This window comes from Halyomorpha halys, unplaced genomic scaffold (assembly GCF_000696795.3).
Source record: "Halyomorpha halys isolate HHAL.00 unplaced genomic scaffold, Hhal_1.1 Scaffold110.1, whole genome shotgun sequence".
NCBI classification, from domain to species: domain Eukaryota; kingdom Metazoa; phylum Arthropoda; class Insecta; order Hemiptera; family Pentatomidae; genus Halyomorpha; species Halyomorpha halys.
The window spans coordinates 2219022-2233912 of NW_027112640.1; the positions used below are offsets into that span (position 1 = coordinate 2219022).

The window sequence follows — 14891 nt, forward strand, 5'->3', positions numbered from 1 at the left end:
TGATAGATTCAAAAAAAGTAGTTATTTTAATCATGTTTTTATTGCAAAAAATTAAATAATTATTTGTAGACGCAGGATTCGACAAAAAAATCAGGTAAAGTCATTTTTCGTCTTTTTTTGGCTGCAGGAGGCTGTAAAAAAACAATCAGACAATTTGGTGGACCGCGGGAATAAATAGGAAAATTATAGAAAGAATGACCCATATACAAATTAAAAAATCTCGTAATCGTCTAATCTTATTGTTAATCAAATCAATGTATAATTGTTAAAGTATAAAAACCAATTTTTAAAAAAGATTTGTTGGATAAGTGTTAGATCAATAGATGGACAGCTATTAGATCTTTTATAACAGTCCTATACATTCATAGAAAGGTTGAATTAATTTACATATATACCTAAAGTGTGTAACATACCTAAAGTAAAATAATAATATATTTTAAAATCAATATTTTATTGTTATTTACTATTTGACAGTTTATTACGTTAATAAGAGCATAAATGAATGTACAATTATCCATTCATAATAATAATCAAATAATAACTAATTAAGAATAAGGTTAAATAAATATTTTTTTAACGTCGGAAAATAAATAGTTGTAAACTATTTTTGTTTCACTTTTGACCGCAACCCTGACCATCTTCTTATATATTTTTAAAAAATGGTCTCCCGCTATTTTGGGGGAGCTGAAGTAAACTTTTACTAAATATATTTGAAAAAATATACACCCTTTTTCACTCCAATCAATAAAATTTTAAAAAACGATAAAATGCTAATTCAGGATTTTAAGAATGTAAAAATAATAGTTCTACTAGTTGCAAAAAGATAGCAGCACAAATCAAGAAAGGGAGAAAATAATAGTTTTAATAAGCGTCTCTAGAGGCCAGCACCATCCAAACAGTTGTTTCCGAAGCAGATAAACAGCTGGAAAATATTTATCATAATAGTTTACATAACTGTTCAAAGGTAGCAGCACAAATCAAAGAAAGTAGAAAATAGTAGTTTTAATAACCGCCGCAAGAGGCCAGCACCATCCAAACAACCGTTTGAAGTCTAGCAGAAATTTTTTTATTTTGTATTAGGAGAGTAGGAGATCAAAGGAGCTAAGTGATTCCATCAATGCCTGAGGCGATAGTGTTCGAGTTACCTCCTGTTACGTCCTAATCTCCTAATACAAATTAAAAATTTTCCTGCTTGTCATTGGAACGACTGTTTGGATAATGCTGAACTCTTGCGGCGGTTATTGAAACTATTTTCACCTTTCTTGATTTGTGCTGCTATCTTTTTGCTGTTAGTCGAACTATTATTTTTACATTCTTGAAATTTTGTCATTTTACCGTCTTTTTTTGTTTTATAGATCGGAATTAAAAAAAGGTTTATATTTTTCCAATCATATTTATTATGGCGTGTTCTTAATTAGTTATTATTTACTATACATGGATAATTGTACAATCCTTTTTACTCTTATCAACTGTGAAATAGTAAATAATAATAAAATATTATTTTAAAAATATATTATAATAAATTCGACTTAATTAAATTAATTTAGCCTTTTTATGAATATGTGGCGCATTGTTATGAAAGATCTGTAAAAACTTCAAATAATATAAGAATTTAATCCTGATTTAAGTAATAAGTTGTATATTAGTTTTGTTATGATAAATTAAATATTTACAGGGATAAAAAGAGTTACCTTTAAAAATCTTTCATGAGGATATATGCTCCATAAAAGCTTAATATAAATGAAGAAATAAATAATAGTGAGCAATCTTGCAATTGAAAATATGATTAAACTGTGAATAAAAGAATTAGGAAAGAAATTTGATAACAAAATATGATCATTTAAAGTGTAGTTTTATTTGACTTCGATAAGAAGTTCCTTCTTTCTATGACTTTGTCTTACATTGTTATAAATGATGAGTTACATAACAATTTAAATGTGATCCTACTATTGTATTATAAATTAGTTTTGTCATGTCAAATAAAAGAGAAAACTATTAATTCATACAAATTTATTTGGATTTACAGAGATATGCTTTTAACATATTATCTGAAGATACATGCCTCAAAATCTTGCCATATATGAAAAAATTAATGTAGATGAGCGTTTCTTTTTGTTTTCACTTACCAATGCATCAGTGGTTCTGAACCAGTGGTCTGCAGACTTTGATTAATAGTTATATTTAATCTTTATTTTCGATTGCAGGGGTTCCTAAACTGGTTGCTGCAGCACTCTGGGATGCCCCAAATGTATTTCCAGATTGCCAATATTTAAAAATATTACAAAAGAAGGAAACAAATTAAAATAGAAACTATACAAAGCATTTCAGCATTTACTTTGCACTCTTTTTAGTTCAACAAGAGTACTGCAATTTTTTTTTAGCCCAAAAACGGTGCCATGGTGAATAAAGTTAGAAAATCCTGAAATGGAATTCTAGATAAGGAGGTGTAATTAAGATCAACCAAATCCATCTTTTGCTTCTCCTAAACTTCTTATTAGCATAAAGTTAATGAAGAGGATCATAATTAGAATTTTATCTTAAGTTTTTATACAATTGTTTTATAGTTAGGTGGTGATATTTTAAAATGTGAAATTGCCAGTGCACAATATTTGAATCGATCGCATTTTCATATTCTACTCTCCCCTTCCCTGAAACCTTATATTAAAATATAAATATAAAGATACACGTGAGTGTGACCTTAAAATTGATAGCATTTAACTTCCTATACCTCCCACTATATAAAGGGAAATCTATACATTATAAATTCAAAATGTTAAAATAAATCAATAGCAATTTAATTTTTTACACCAGGAAAACATACAAAGGGGCTCTCATGTTGGAAATCCTATTAACATTAATGAGTTATTTCATAAATTTTTATAAATGGTATACTTGGATACTTATACCCTAAAACCAATTGGATTTTGAATGTCCCAGCAGCTCATATTTTTCAATGGAAAAAAATAATGAAAATTATGGATAATTTACCTAGTTATAGTGCATGAGTGAAAGTTCTATTGGGTGGAAGCATGAATGAATAAGAAACAGTAGCAGTATACTAACAATGGTAGATTGCTTTTAACAAAATAAAATACTCCATAAAAACAAATCTTAAATACAAACTACTTACAATATAAGAGAATTCAACACTGAAAGTATACTAGTTTATTTATATGCAATAGTTTTTGTCTTACTTTACTTGATGAAAAAAACAGGACAAAAACTAATTTATAGTACTCAATAAAACTACTTCAGGGACTTGCACTTTTTTTTTTTTTAATTAATTTTTTACTAATATAAAAGTTCTTTTATTAATAATGACATGTTTATTGTTGAGAGTAGATTCAATGTGAAGAAAAAAGGAATGGTCAGTGGAGTAAATAATATATCTGAATATATATACATATATATTATATATACACTTTCTTGATATTTTGGTTTTTATCTCATTTTATTTCTAAAATTCAGTCTGCGACATTGGTACAATTAAAATAAGATTCTCTTATTTGTGTATATTATTACTCTAACCATCTTTTCCTCATGTTCTTAATTATAAAGTTTTTAATAAGTTCGCACTAACATCAATGTCCTGTAAAGTAAGAAATTAGAAGGCAAAGAGTTTGGGTAAGGTTTACACAGATCTCAGGAGTGGTAGTGATCTCGTCTCACACCAACATAGGTTAGTTTTAATTTATTTTTGTGGTCCCATATAATGTTTTAACATTTCATGTCTGGTTAAATAGGAGTGTGCCAACAATTAGCAATGTATGCAATGTAATGGTTAGATAAAAAAAAGTAAAACAAAATTACAAATTACAAGGGTTCTAATAAAAGATATGTATAATTAACTTATTCAAAGAAGTACTTCATATTTTGTTCAAATATTTATTTAATAGAACAAATATTTTAATCAACAATAGTAATTGGCATTATATGCTTTCGGTTACTATGCTTTTCAAAAAATAATAAAAGGAGAAGAAATGTTATTTTAATTTTTAACTTACACAAGAAGTATCAATGAGGGTAAATCATATTAGTAAACAGTAAAATATAAATAGAATGTTTTCGGCAGTACTTATAAATAAACAAGTCTTCATAATTAAAATTTATGTTCGCTATTTTAACTACAATTACAAAAAAAGAAAAAGAAAAAAAATATAATGATATTACGACTACACAGACTTATTTTCAAATGCTACGATCCTTTGTACAACACACAGATAGACCTTAAATAATGAGATCAAGATATTACATTACACTACAGAATTAAGTATAAACCTTAACATAAACAAGTATGTATGTCTATATATATAATTTTTATATACATACATTATAAAATTGGTATGACGAATAATAATTACAGACAATGAAGAAATATTAAAGTTTATAATGACTACATAAAAATTAAATGTCTACAATGACTATAAAATTACAGAACAATTATTGCTGAATGAGGAAGTGTATTTCTTCAGGTATCAACATTAATAATTGGTCAAGGCAGTAATTTAATTACATCTATACTTTAATACTTGATTAGATATCACTGAACAGAGTTTAATGACGAAGGAAAAAAATCAATCTACTGGTTTTCTCTCTTTTTTTTTTTGTTTTTGTTTTCCTAGTAAATATATACTGGATAAAACATCTACATGTTTTAAACTGCTTCACATATTTACATCAAGAACAAATTGATCTTGTTCTATTGGCTTTTTCATCCATACCCCCAGACCTGCTTTTAAAAATGCAGCAGACATGTGTTCTTTGGCATCCTAAAGACAAAACTATATTAGTCAATATAAATTATTTATAATAAGAGCAAGAAATGCTTAGTCATGAATCACTTTTAAAATGTACTGACTTCACAGAAATGAGGAAAACAAGATGAATGAAAATTATTACAAAAGAAAAGTTTGATATGTAAGTTTCTTTCTCATCCTATTTCTATTGTGTATTGTTTTTTTCAGATCTTGTAACTTCTATTGGTAAATAAAAATTAATTAAAATATACAGATGCAGAGAAATAAATGCTTTTTTCAAAAAAGATATCTGCCCAAATGTACTGAATTTCAAAGTACACAGAATAATCAATCGTAAGACCTAAATATATATATTTTTTTTAGATATCCTTTACATTTAACCTAGTTATTACAATATAGTATTATTATAAGAACTAAATCATATTATGAGATGATAGTAAGTAAAGATACAGAAATAAGTAAACCTAATTTATTTGCGCTGATAATCAGGGCTCAAAAACAAAATGATATAACCTTCAATCAGAGATATAACTGACAAAAATAAGCTATTCTCAAATAGTCAATTTATTAACACATTCATAATTTTTTTTTTGTGACAACTCCTTAATACTGACCTTCCATGATCATTTCACCTTCTATAATACTCTACTGTCATCCGTCGTTTACGGGTCATTTTTCATTTTCTCATCTTTGTCATCAATCATTTAGCTTAACAATACTTTCTCTTTAAATCTACAATTTTCTAACTATTTGTTTTCATATTTATTTATTTCTCACTAGTTATTTTGTAATTTACTCTCTAAACCCTAGAATTTAGGTCGAAACCCTCAGCACATAAATAAGTATTACTTATTTGTGTACATTTACTGACCAGCCTTAGCAGACCAACCATCTTGTCCTATCAATCTACGGTCAACTATAAACAACTCATTAAATAATATAACATCTGTATTTTTCTTTTATTAATTTTAATCCTACTATTTTACTCTCAAAAATGTAATATTTTCCATTTGATAGATAAGTCCAATATTTTCCTTTCCTGTGATTCTTCATCAAAAACTGTTATATAACTAAATAAGTAAAAGCACAATCTAATTTTAAAAGTTTCATATTCATACATACAAAATAAAATAGGTATGAAAAATAATTTAGTAAACAGTCAAAGATATTAATAAAAAAAAAATAATAATTAGGTACTCAGTTAATTACCATGCAGATGATGATGGATAATGCATATATTCAATTATTTGTAAAGCATTGCTTTTTAGCATTTCAAGATGGTTTTAAGAGATTAGCTCCGTGCAAGGGTTCTCTTTGTGGCACTGAGCTATCGTACCATCAAGAGAATCCTTTCACAAAATAAAATAGTTGAGAAAAGGGTTAAGTGATAAAGGAGAGTTTTAAAATTATTATAACACTTATCAATTGATAGTTTTCATGACCCAATGAACACATACTAACAAATATATTCTGAAATACATTGTCATAAGAACATGTGAATTAATATGTAGATGATAAACGAAGTGAGTTTTTAATAAAGTATAAATATATTATTAAAAAGAACAATAAAAAATGGAATTCAAACTTACTTTATAATCAGTCGCAGCATTTTTCGCATCAATATAAACTTCCGGAACGGATTTTAAATTCATATTTGTTCTAGATGGTAAGTTCATGTTCAGGAGTCCATAAAATTTTCCGAACAGCCGTTGCTTGCATAATCTAGAAATACTACCACTCAGAGTTTTTCCTGTTATAGCATTTACGATTTCGACAGTTTCTTCTCCTAAAAATGACAACTGCTATGAACTCTTTAAAACATTTCTTTAATAACTACCAATTAAATGATACTAAGTAATGATCAGCAAGCAAGCAAATTGATATCTTTATTGTTTTATGATTTATTAATTAAGATATGGAATATAATATATTCCTGAAGGAGTATAAGATAATGCAGTATATGTTCTTGAAAAATATATTTTCAATATGCTAAAATCGCCCAGGAAGATTTCTAGCATATTCATAACATAGGATGTTCCTATTTTTTTTTTTTCATATCTTCATTAAATTATATAGAAACTCTTCATATATTTTTGATGCAGCATCATCATTTAGTTTCAGTTGGTTTTTATTTTAATAAACTTAAAAAACAAATCAAATTATGATTTTTTTTTATTGTCTTAATAGTCTTAACAGGATCAATCTCAAGAGTTATATTAAGTATAATTTTCTGGCTTCAGATATATAATTTTCTACATTTAACTCTTTTTAGTTTCGCTAATTTTTTTTTTTTAACAAGCACAATTAAAAAGATTTTATTGGTGAGTCAAACAATAGAGAGGTTTCCCGGACCACAATGAAGGCTGACTCAATCTGATTTTTGATGTTCTTAATTAAATAATCATCTAGCTTATATTTCCCTAATACAGGTAATATACCTTCCCCGCAATTCATTTGAAGTATTGATAGATAGACAAAAGTAAAGAAAAATGAATATTTCAGAAATTATAATGAAGATGAGTTTAGTTTTGTAAGAAAAAAAATTCATATCGGATGATAAAATAAGTAAATTTATTATAGAAAAGAAAATATGCAGATAAATGGCATTAAATTTTGGTAACAGTTCACAAACAGAAAACAATGCATTTCATGTCATTTTAAATACATTTCCAGAAATAGAGCTCTAATGTTTATTCTCATTAATTACGACATTGAAATAGCTCAAGAATATCACCTGAGACAATAGGTAGGAGTGGAGATATTAGTGAATATTCAGAACTCCCTTTAGTTTGTATCATTGTGCACCGAGCAATGTTAGTTCAGGAGAAGACTGTGATGGAGGTTCAGACTTCCGCTACTGATAAGCAAGAAATTGGTGAAGAAATTTGTTTTTTATACACAACATAAAATCTTCTAAATTTATCAACAACTGACAGGAGAGTATAGTGATAAGTGAATAACTGTTAATAATAGACAGTCGTACAGTAATCCATGTTGAACAATAGAGTGGAAGACAACATTTCTCATAGAAGACATGAAAGAAAATATCAATCAATATCTCACAGAAATATCATATAATGAATGATGTGTCTCATATCATATAATGAATGATGTGTCTCATATCATATCATACATAATGTGAATCGTCTATAAAGAAAAACTCTTAAAGAGGAAACACATCCAACCATTAAGTATCACTCAATGACACACAGCTAAGTATGACAATACCAGATTGAGAAAAAAATTAAATTTAACAGATATTCCAGGTAGGGAGTATTGGTAGTCGCTAGCTCATTAAATATGCAGGGACTATACAAAAAAGAAATCAGCCATGTCCAGACCATACAGCAAGTAAGTAACCAGGTTCAAAACCTTTATTGGCTTGTACTCAATACTCTTATCTCTGAGCCATAAACAGCGGAAAGATAAAAGTGTGTAGGAGATCAAAGGATTGATGCTGCCTCTGTTCCTTAACTGGAGTTCTCGTCTCTGCTCAAAAATACAACCAGCCAATGAAATGGATGGAAAAAAAGTAGAGGGGAGGGAATAGATCTACAAAAGAAAAGACAAGATAAAAGATAGCTGAGCAAGATAGTACGGTCCAGGGGAGCAGAAGAGGACATCCGAAGCCAGGCTGATAGGAGGATCTGCCAAAGCCCTGCTGAACCCAGAAAGCCAAAGCCCGGAAAGCCAATTATTACACATATCAGTAATAATTCTAAACTGTAATTCAAGTGGCAAACCATATATAAATAGTAGATTCAGTAGAATGATATACCAGTATTCTCAATTGCATACCAATAATAATTATGATTATGTAAGCCTGTTCAGGCTCTCTCTTATGTAAAATACACCTCATTTGTAAATATAATCTTATGTTATGCAAATTTGATTTTATAGTCTAAACACCCTGCACGCCACCTAATTAACATAGCTAAATAAATTGGTGTACACAACACCTTTGGAAAGAATATTCAATGATTAATCATATACAACTTTATCTAGCATACCACAGCAAGGGGGTCTGTGGTATCTAGTTCTTGGTTTAAATAGATAGGTAATACATTTCTAAGAACAGTAAGTCAGTTACCATAAGGAATATATAATTACATAAATAAAAAATAAAGGGTTTCTGGAACCACCATCCATTATAGAACCGCGGGTCAAGAAACGTAGCAACAAACAATTCTTTCTTTGACGACTTTATACAGAGAAAAAAAAATTCAATGATCATACCTGATATCCAATTTACTGCATGGTTAGGTGCTTTTCCGGGATGCCTTGATTCTGGAGAAGTAGTAGTATTCATCAAAACTTTATTCAGTCTATAAGGTGGAGGCAGGCCTTCAAGAGTATTTTCAATTCTCGAATATAATGCCCTACAACATTCATGTATATAATAAATTAAAGAAAAACCAGAAGTTAGAACCAATAAATAGGACAAAAAAGAGTCTCCAACCTTTTTCTACATGGGGATAACTTATAGGATAACAGACACCAATAAAAAAATAAATTGGTAGTTGGATATTGTCAATCATAAACAAAAATATAATGTTAGATATAAGTAACTATTTTTAAGCAAAAAAATTCATATTTCTAATTACTAGTGCAGCAGTGTGCACAGTTGCCAGACTGTAGAGGGCACAGGGCTGACCAACGACTCCTGACCAAGACATTATTTTCTACATCATGAACTTTCATTAGTGTTATAAAAAAGTTATCAGTCTTTGTAAATTAATAGTAATAGTAAGTTTATCTGACCAGTTAATGAAATAATACTCATTAACACTAAAAATCAATGGTAACTACTGATACATTCCCGTAAACTCCTCTACTACAACTGTTAGTCTCATTCTTCATATCTCTCCAAACAGTAAAGAGTAGTGCAGAGACCTCTTAGACTCTCTAGATAAATCAAGCTAATGAACTGTTGCCAGAGTGTTTTTCTTAATAACAATGCTCTTCACTGTTGCACCAAGTTAAAATGGTAAATCACCTTCTTTCGTGAGCAATACTTCCTCGTGCTCTCTTCTCAAATTTGAAGCTTTAAATTATGATAAGTTAGCATATAAACCTAATCCTCTCATTTCCTCTATTTAACTCTCTTACTACACCTTATTATTAATTATTTCCAGCTAGAGTATCCAACAACTAGCAAGTGCATATCCAGGATCTAGGGGAAGGGGGGGGGGAAGCCATGGTCGTTCAGGTTGTGATATTTCAGAATGGAAAATGCAAATGAAACCAAACCTTAAAACAATATATACATATACATATATATGTATACATATATAATTATAGCAATGCTTAATTAGTTATTACAAATATTTGGTTTAACAAAAAAACTTAATTTTCATAAAATTAATAATTTTCTTTTACTTCTAGGGAGGGCAGAGCTGCCATCCTCTGCCCCTCGCTGGGTACATCCATGGATTAGAGTTAATAGATAGTGATGAATATGCAGAGTGGAGATAATATATCCATATAATAAAACAAAAACTAATAATGTATCAACCCTATTAATAAATTTGAAAGGGATCAATTTTCAATCTGTGAATAATATTGAAGTGAACAAATTACACTTTATAATAAAAAAAAAATATTAATATTTACAGCTGGAAATTGTGGTTTACGATATATATTACATTGAGAGTTGACTGTATTACAATTATCTGAGAAGCAATAAATTTTTTAAAAAATTGAGAAACAAAAAATTTGTTATTGTCCTTCCTCTTTCCCACCTCCAATGAGACGAAGGCATCCAAAGTTTTGTTGCAGATCACGGTGCTTCTTGCTTCACCACGGTGTCTTAATATCTCTTTGAAGATACATTGGTCATGTTTCTTTACTCTAAATTAGGCAAGTTGACCAGATGTAACTCTTTTCAACCAAATCTTAAAATATTAGTAATTACATTATGCCATATTACTTCATTGTTTTGGGCACCATTTTCAGAGTCTAAATCAACAAATTAAGTAGCATTGATATTGTCTACAGTAGTGGTTATTAATATTCCTGACTAATGTGAAAAAATAAGCAAATTAGCAATCGTCCTCAGAAGACATTACTATCAAAATACTACTATGTTTAATACACTAAAATACAATATTACAATAGTATTAAATATAAAATTAATTATCATGATGGTCTCTTAAAATATCAAATATACAAAAACATCCCATAATAGGTGTCAATTGCTAATATCATGGTTTAGTATATTTAAAAGCAAGAAGTAGATATTCTAAATTTCAATACAATAAGACAGTATTAAATTATGTTATAATATGAATAAAAATACCTGCGTAGGTGAGTGGGATGAAAAAGAGACCCAATAACAACACTATGAAGATAAATAGGTTCAACAAAATGTGATAAAAGTGATCCCTGGATTCCTACTACATTCCACTTACCCAGCTTATCAGAACAGGACATAGTTAGCAGACGTTCACCCTGCAAATAATATTACAAATATAATTTATGTTACTTTAAGATATTTAAAATTGTTAAAATTATAAAGAAAATACATTTATTACTGTTAAGTAACACTATTTAAATCAACTGTACACATGTATAACAACTTAGAACCAACTAGAACCTTCCCCCTTGTTATCATATGATATAATTGTATCATCAGTGTTACAATAATTTATTTTATTACAATAAACATTGTATAATCAGTGTTACCAAATAGCAAATATTGTACATATTCCAACACACCCCCTTACAATATGAGCGGTCTAGCAAACATTAATCAAAGGGAAAAATGCCTCAAACTTAACTCTACTGTAACATTTTCATCACTCCCTTTTCTTGATTGTAATCTATATTAATACCAAGATACTTCTTAACTTCTCCCTAGTCCTTCATCTTAAAACTCTTCATAAGTTCAGTTTTGATCTTTTCAATGGCTTTCAAATTTTTCCCACAAATCAATAAATCATCAACAAATAAGATACAGAATATTTCAACGGCTGGATTACAGTACAAACATAAGTCATATTCACTTCTCTAAAAATTCAAGTTCATAATAAACTTGTTGTCCATAAAGTGATCTTTTCAACAGATTCATCGTTACTTTCAAATCCAGGTGGCTGCAACATAAACTTCAGACTTAACTGGGCTATTTAAAAAAGTAGTAATCACATCCATTTGATGTACAAAATATTTTCGATTTACAGCAATACTTAACAGTGTTCTTAAACTTGATAATTTTGCAACTGAAGTATAAATCTCATCAACTAGGTCACTTTGTTCAAAGCCTCGCACAACCCGTCTTGCTTTAAAGGTTATCTCATCTTTTTGGTGAGAAACCCATTTCACACTCAGAACATCTTTAACAACTGGTCTATCAACAGCAATCCAGGTTATTGATTCATCTAAAGATCTCATTTCATTTTCCATAGCAACCTTCCATTCATCAGAGACATTAGACTTCATTGCTTCTTCATATGTTTTTGGATCAACAAAATTTGTAAAATTTACCATGACGTAATCATTAAAACATTTAGGCAACTTTTGAACTCGTTTAGGCCTTTCATTCTTATCCTTTTCATCTTTATCAAACTCTACTTCTTTTTCACTTTCTTCACTGCTATACATATACATCTTCCATAGTAATACAATCGGTACCCTATTCAATAATTTTCACATTTCGAGCAAGAACAATTTTGCCACCAACTAGTACACAATAGCCCAAATCAAAATAGCCAACTAAAATTCCTTTTACAGCTTTATCATCAGAGGTGGAACGTTTCTCTTTAGGCACAAAAACAAACACTTTAATTTTTTCTTTAATAAAACATCTCTTTGTACAGCTTTTTATCTTCCAACCTCTTGAATTTGTCTACAGATTCTTGATGAAATTCAGAGTTACTCATTAAAGCCTCTTTATAACATTGAGTTTCTTTTTTAAGCTTCAATTCTCAATCACTTATTTTCAGAAGCTCGCAATGTAGATCTTCTTCTAAATTGGTTTTCCATAATTTGAAAGTTTCACGTTCATGCTCTAATTGTTTATTGAGATCATCATGTTTAGTTTTGATATCTTCGGTTTCTTTTTTAAAATGACATGATTTTCCTAAATGACTATTTGAACTAATTTCTTTTAAATATACCACCTTTTCCTTAAGGATTGCAATTCATTTTTCTGAAGAGCTGTAATTTCCTTTATCTGACAAAGATCAGAATTTAATTCAGAACATAAATCATTTTTCAATTGTAAATCCTTGTTTTGTTCTTCAATCAACTGTGCTTTTTCAATTTTTAAATTTAGCAACTCTTGACGTGTTTGCTCTAATGCACTTTTCACAGAACAATTAATTTTTTTTTCCAAATTCAAATTACTAAAGCATTCGGATAATTGATGATCCTTTATTTAATTTTCTTTGATCAATTTACTTATTTTGATTTTATAATTTTCTAACTCTGAAATAAGAGAAGTAACTTCTTCTTTCAATTGTTTATTATCAAGATTCTGCTTGTGTAAATCTTCTATAGTTTCATGAGCTGAAGTTAACTCACACCCAATTGAGTCCAATTTCAGAATCAAATTATCAATTTGTTCTTGCGTATATATTTTTTTTTTCATTTTCTTCTTTATTGAGTTTATTCTTAACACATTCTATTTCTTTTTCACATTATCAATAAAAGATTCTTTTTTCTTCATGAATTATTCTTGATTGTTCTAATAATTCTTTGTCCTTCAAAAGTAAGGCATTTTCATTCACTAACAAGTTGTTATGTTACCTTAATGAGATTATTTCAGATAGTAATCCTTCAATAAAATTAGACTTCTGTTTCTCCTTTTCCTCATTATGAATTAAAAACCGATTATTTTTTTAGTGCAGTATTAAGTTAATTAGCAATACTTAATTCTTTCTCCAAGCTTTCTATGAATTTGGCCTGATTTTCCTTATTATCAACTTTTGAAACATTAATATTAACATGAAATGATCCACGAATAATAGTGCATTGGCAATTAAAATAATTATACTGCTTAATTTCAATTAATGTTTCAATTTAATAAGTAATTATTTCAAGAAACAAGACAAGTGTTTCTTTGATTGGGAGTTGTTTCTTAAAATAGTCATTATTTCAGAAATCAGTTTTTGTGAAATAATTATAAAGAGCCAAAGTCTAACTTCATGTCTATAGTAAAATTATTAACTTGCTACTCTTTATCTGATAGCATTAAATAGATAATATGCTGAATATCATTTATAAAGACCTCGGATATAATAATGTATCAGTTATCTTATAGAGACAAATTGAGACCTCAGATATAATAATGTATCAGTTATCTTGTAGAGACAAATTGAGATCTACGATTTTCAGAACAATGAATTTATGAATAGATATAGTAACCATGATTTTAACATCTATTCTGCCAAAACGACTCATTTTGACAACCCATTAAACAATAATAGATCAGTTTTAGCGACAGTGTTCCAGAAATCCATTAAAAAAAAAAAAAAAAAAAAAAAAAAAAAAACCTAGTAGGTAAGAACCCTAATTTTTCTCTTAAAACTTAAAGAACCATTGTTTTGTTGGGGAAGGGTTTTCATTTAATTTCATAAAAATTTCAAAGAGCCTTATCTCAAAAACTTAGAAACAAAATGTCATAACAGGTTATTTTTCAGCTTAAATTGGAAAATAAAAAAATATTTTGTGATATACTTTGTATAGGTGTTCAATAACAATTTTAAAATATGTATATATAAGTAAAAATAATTAAATGCATGTAAACATTTTTAGCATTTCTTAATTTTTAAATTCACATGTTTCATGTATGTTCATTATTTTACAAATATCAAAGCTGAACATCATCATTCAAGAAAAACAATTTATTAGTGTTTGATGGCTATTATCGATTTTTAAAAATTGGTGGGCCTGGTCCCTTGGAGACTATAATGTTCAATATCCAGTGTTCATTATGACATAAGCCTCAATGGTTTAGGAAAGGAAAAAACAACATAATAGCTATTTTCACTTGGGTTTCAAACAAGTATAATTCAAATTAAAAAATCAGATGTGGTACGTGCATCACACAACTTACACTTATCACTCAACTTTAAATTGAAATTAATCATCACTTTTCAGAATATATATATATATATATTATATCACTTTTCAGAA

At 28.4% G+C, this 14891-nt stretch overlaps 1 protein-coding gene across 4 annotated transcripts in view; it reads right to left on the minus strand.

The window, feature by feature from the left end:
• Positions 1–4440: 4440 nt before the first annotated feature.
• Positions 4441–14891, minus strand: part of Adar (Adenosine deaminase acting on RNA) — a 36062-nt gene continuing 25611 nt past the window's right edge. For all 4 annotated transcript variants that reach the window (XM_014415972.3, XM_067050431.1, XM_014415971.3 and 1 more), the window contains 4 exons: positions 11056–11207; positions 8994–9136; positions 6347–6543; positions 4441–4769 (listed from right to left, as the gene is read on the minus strand). In XM_014415972.3, coding sequence (XP_014271458.1) covers positions 4665–4769; positions 6347–6543; positions 8994–9136; positions 11056–11207 — 597 coding nt within the window. In that variant the 3' untranslated portion in view covers positions 4441–4664. The remainder of the gene's footprint in view (positions 4770–6346; positions 6544–8993; positions 9137–11055; positions 11208–14891) is intronic.